A 4,800-nucleotide genomic window follows, 5' to 3' on the forward strand; every position below is an offset into this window, starting at 1 on the left:
TTTGAGACAGAGTTTCACTCTTGTTACCCAGGCTGGAGTGCAATGGCACGATCTCGGCTCACCGCAACCTCCGCCTCCTAGGTTCAGGCAACTCTCCTGCGTCAGCCTCCTGAGTAACTGGGATTACAGGCACGCACCACCATGCCCAGCTAATTTTTTGTAGTTTTAGTAGAGACAGGGTTTCACCATGTTGACCAGGATGGCCTCGATCTCTTGACCTAGTGATCCACCCGCGTCGGCCTCCCAAAGTGCTGGGATTGCAGGTGTGAGCCACCGCGCCCGGCTTTTTTTTTTTTTTTTTTTTTTTTAATTAGAGAAAGGGTTTTGCCACGTTGGCCATTGTGGTCTGAAACTCCCTGGCCTCAAGTGATCATCTGCCTGCCTTGGCCTCCCAAAGTGCTGGGATTATGGCGTGAGCCACCACACCCAACCTCTGTTTGGTTCTTGGGCCTCTGTTTGACTCTTTTTTTTTTTTTTTTAATTGTCATTTTATTTTTATGTATTTATATTTGAGACAGAGTTTTGCTCTGTCACCCAGGCTGGAGTGCAGTGGTTCGTTCTTGGCTCACCACAACCTCTGTCTGCTGGATTCCAGTGGTTCTCCTGCCTCAGCCTCCCAAGTAGCTGGGCTTACATGCGCATCCACTGCACCTGACTAATTTTTGTATTTTTAGTAGAGACAGAGTGTCATCATGTTGGCCAGGCTGGGCTCAAACTCCTGACCTTAAGTGATCCACCTGCCTCAGCTTCCCAAAGTGCTGAGATTACAGGCATGAGCCACCACACCTGGCTGGGTCTCTCTTTGTTTCTTGAGCCTCTTACCGATATCTGATATTGGAGCTTCCTCCCTATAGCAATAGTCTTTCTTTCTAATAAAAGTCTCTTTTGGCCAGGTGCAGTGGCTCATGCCTATAATCCCAGCACTTTGGGAGGCCGAGGCGGGCAGATCACCTGAGGTTAGGAGTTCAAGACCAGCCTGGCCAACATGATGAAACCCTATCTCTACTAAAAATACAAAAATTAGCCATGGTGCTGGGTGCCTGTAATCCCAGCTATTCAGGAGGCTGAGGCATAAGAATCGCTTGAATCCAGGAGGCAGAAGCTGCAGTGAGCCAAGATCATAACACTGGACTCCAGCCTAGGTGACAGAGTGAGACTCTGTCTCAAAAAAAAAAAAAAAAAAAAGGGGCTGTGTGCAGTGGCTCACACCTGTAATCCCAGCACTTTGGGAGGCCAAAGCAGGCATATCATGAGGTCAGGAGTTTGAGACCAACCTGGCCAACATGGTGAAACCTCGTCTCTACCGAAAATACAAAAATTAGCCAGGCATGGTGGCATATGCCTGTAATCCCAGCTACTCAGGAGGCTGAGGCAGGAGAATTGCTTCAACCTGGGAGGCGGAGGTTGCAGTGAGCGGAGACTGCACCACTGTACTCCAGCCTGGGCAACAGAGTGAGACTCCATCTCAAAAAAAAAAAGTCTCTCTTTATCTAAGTCCAAATTTGTTTTTATTTGACAAGCCAAGAACAAGGTACTATGTCCCTTTTTTCATTGTGGAATATAGTAGCCTCACAAGAAGTCTGAAATAAGTTGCTATACTCTTTATGTTTTACAGATGATGTATATGAGGTCCAAAGATGTAAAGTAACTTTTCAAAGATCATACCACTACAAAAAAGAGCTAGATTTTTAAAGGTTAGGTCTTTGGACTCCAGAACTCATGTGGGCTATACCTTAACAAGTGTTCTCATCAAAAACCACTGGAGGCCATGCCAGTGGCTGACGCCTACAATCCCAGCACTTTGGGAGGCCAGTGTGGGAAGATCACTTGAGCCCAGGAGTTCAAGACCAGCCTGGGCAACATTGGGAGACCCCATATTTACAAAAAAATTAAAATTAAAATTATAAATAAGCTAGGTGTGGTGGCATATGCCTGTGGTCCCAGCTACTGGGGAGGCTGAGGCAGGAGGATCGCTTGAACCCAGGAGGTCAAGGCTGTAAGTGAGCTGTGATCGCACCATTGTACTCCAACCTGGGCAAAAAGCAAGACCCTGTCTCAAAGAAATACAGTAAAATAAAGTGGTCCAGAGTTTTGGAATCTGAGGTCAGGAAATATTAGAATAAATTGTATAGAAAGAGGAAAAAAAACAACTCTCTCTCTCTCTCTCTCTCTCTCTCTCTCCATATATATATGAGAGAGAAGAGTCTTTCAAATCAGAGTATTGAGTGCTTTCCCAGGAGGTTTAAGAGAAATCAACACTTTAAGCACTCTTGAAGCCATCGTTTTAATTGTTAATTCTAAAAACAATAGACTTTTAAGTTTCTTTCCCTTCCCCAACCCAAACCTTTCTTGTTTAAAAGGAAGCTGCTAACTTGGCAAAACCCCAGCAGGGAGTCAGGTTTCACTTCACTTTTTGCAACTGGTTTTTCTTGCAACTAATTTACACGAATAATTTTGAAATTTTTTCACGTGATTTATCAGAAAAATGCTTGTTGGTTTAGTTATTTAATTAAAATTGAGTCTTTACAAGTAGCAGATCAATAAAATGGTACTTGGCACAGTCTGTTGCCTGTAGTGGGTGCTCAATAAATGTGGATCTGGGTAAATTTTGGTGCATCCAAATTGAAAGAAAGTGAAAAACATGTTGTATATGTAAGGGTAGCCGAGAGAAAGGAGAATAGACCCAAAGTAAGGCAAGACAGTTTTATTAACTTGCTGGGCTGCTCTGTAACAGTCAGAGGAGGTACCCCTGAGCTTATAAAACCAGGGGTTTATATAGGGTGAGAGGGGCATAATCTATTCACTGGTAACAGGTACAGAGATAGTTTGTTAATTTGTAAGAGACAATACATCACCCTGTGACTTGTGGCGGCAGTCATTAAAAAAAGACAGAAACCGTACGAGTAAGGACAACCAACATATGTTTTCCCTGTCCTCCCTCGAGCTGCCCAGATGGCTGTAATCAGGCTTTGCTTAATTGCTACATGTCTGGTAGCCTTGGTGTGGCGCCTAGGTAGGGGTTCAGGAGTGCAGCTGAAGAGCAATTAGAAGAGGGGAAGGGGTCAGCCTGCATGGAGGAGTTTTCTGAGAGCACAGCTCATCTCTAATAGTACATATTGAATTTGTCTTTTTTCTTCCACAGAAAATAAAATCACAGGCTCATTACTGCCCTGTCTTGATGAGTCTCATTTTGAAAATCTTGGAGTAAGGTAAGAATGAAGAAATAAATTCACATTGTAACCAAACACATTTTATCCAACTTTGAGGGACAAAGCCCAAAATCTCTGATATAAACTATCCTCATTTTAAATCTATGAAGTGTTTTAAAACAGCAGAATCCCTTGCCGGCTGGTTTTCTTTTGTTTGTTTGTTTGTTTGTTTGTTTGTTTTTGAGACAGTCTCTTATGTCACCCAGGCTGGAGGATCTCCACTCACTGCAGTCTCCGCCTCCCGGGTTCAAGTGATTCTCTTGTCTCAACCTCCTGAGTGGCTGGGACTACAGGCGCCCACCAACATGCCCCACTATTTTTGTACTTTTAGTAGAGATGGGTTTCACCATGTTGGCTAGGCTGGTCTTGAACTCCTGGCCTCAAGTGATCCACCTGCCTCAGCTTCCCAAAGTGCTGGGATTATAAGTGTGAGCCACCGCACCTGGCTACCTGCTGTTTGTTTTCGCTGTACAAATCCTGTGTTTACTATTACTGTTTATTTCTATTTTATTATTTATTTATTTATTTTTGAGACAGAGTCTCACTCTGTCACCCAGACTGGAGTATAATGGTGCGATCTTGGCTGACTGCAACCTCCACCTCCTGGGTTCAAGTGATTCTCCCGCCTCAGCCTCCCAAGAAGCTAGGACTACAGGCTCCTGCCACCGCACCTGGCTAAGTTTTATATTTTTAGAAGAGATGGGGTTTCACCATGTTGATCAGGCTGGTGTCGAACTCCTGACCTCAGGTGATCTGCCTGCCTCTGCCTCCAAAAGTTCTGGGATTACAGGCATGAGCCACCATGCCCAGCCTTATTTCTATTTTAAATAATCTTGCATGCTGGGCATGGTTGGTCACACCTATAATCCCAGCACTTTGGGAGGCCAATGTGGGCAGATCACCTGAGGTTGGAAGTTTGAGACCAGCCTGATCAATATGAAGAAACCCTGTCTCTACTAAAAACATAAAATCAGCGGAGCATGGTGGCACAGTGCCTATAATCCCAGCTACTCTGGAGGCTGAGGCAGGAGAATCACTTGAACCTGGGAGGTGGAGGTCATGGTGAGCTGAGATTGCACCATTGCACTTCAGCCTGGGCAATGAGAGCAAAACTCTGTCTCAAAAAAAAAATAATAATTTTGCAGATAAACCTTCATCAAGTTTGTAGTGACCAACTTTTTACTCTCGAGTTTAGAATAATTGAATTATATACACTGGGAAATATATAAGAACCAACAAGGAAAAAATGGTAAGAAAATCAAGGCTACAACCCTATCTTGAGTGTATTTCCAGGTCTTCCTAAAGATTGTAATATGCCCTGGTATTAGATTTAAAGACACTATGCAAAACAGGCACTTATTAGTTGTATAATTTGGGACAAGTTATTTAACCCTTCAATTTCTGTATCTGTAAAATGGATAATAACGTGATGATGTACATAAAGTGTGTTGAAGCATATGATTAGCCCTTAGTAAATTTTATAGATAGTGACACAGTGAGACTCCCATCTCAACAGAAAATTAAAAAATTAGCTGAGCACTGTGCATGTACCTATAGTCCCACCTACTCAGGAGGCTAAAGCAGGAAGATC

At 43.6% G+C, this 4,800-nt stretch overlaps 1 protein-coding gene across 5 annotated transcripts in view; it reads left to right on the plus strand.

The window, feature by feature from the left end:
* Positions 1 to 4,800, plus strand: part of SAMHD1 (SAM and HD domain containing deoxynucleoside triphosphate triphosphohydrolase 1) — a 69,628-nt gene that overhangs the window by 2,295 nt on the left and 62,533 nt on the right. For all 5 annotated transcript variants that reach the window (XR_004274079.1, XM_032295017.1, XM_032295016.1 and 2 more), the window contains exon 2: positions 3,143 to 3,209. Coding sequence is in view for 4 of the 5 variants with exons in the window: in XM_032295017.1 (XP_032150908.1) it covers positions 3,143 to 3,209 (67 nt within the window). In the remaining variant the exon portion in view is untranslated. The remainder of the gene's footprint in view (positions 1 to 3,142; positions 3,210 to 4,800) is intronic.

Source organism: Sapajus apella, unplaced genomic scaffold (genome assembly GCF_009761245.1).
Source record: "Sapajus apella isolate SASKATOON/1434 unplaced genomic scaffold, GSC_monkey_1.0 scaffold33, whole genome shotgun sequence".
NCBI classification, from domain to species: Eukaryota; Metazoa; Chordata; class Mammalia; order Primates; family Cebidae; genus Sapajus; species Sapajus apella.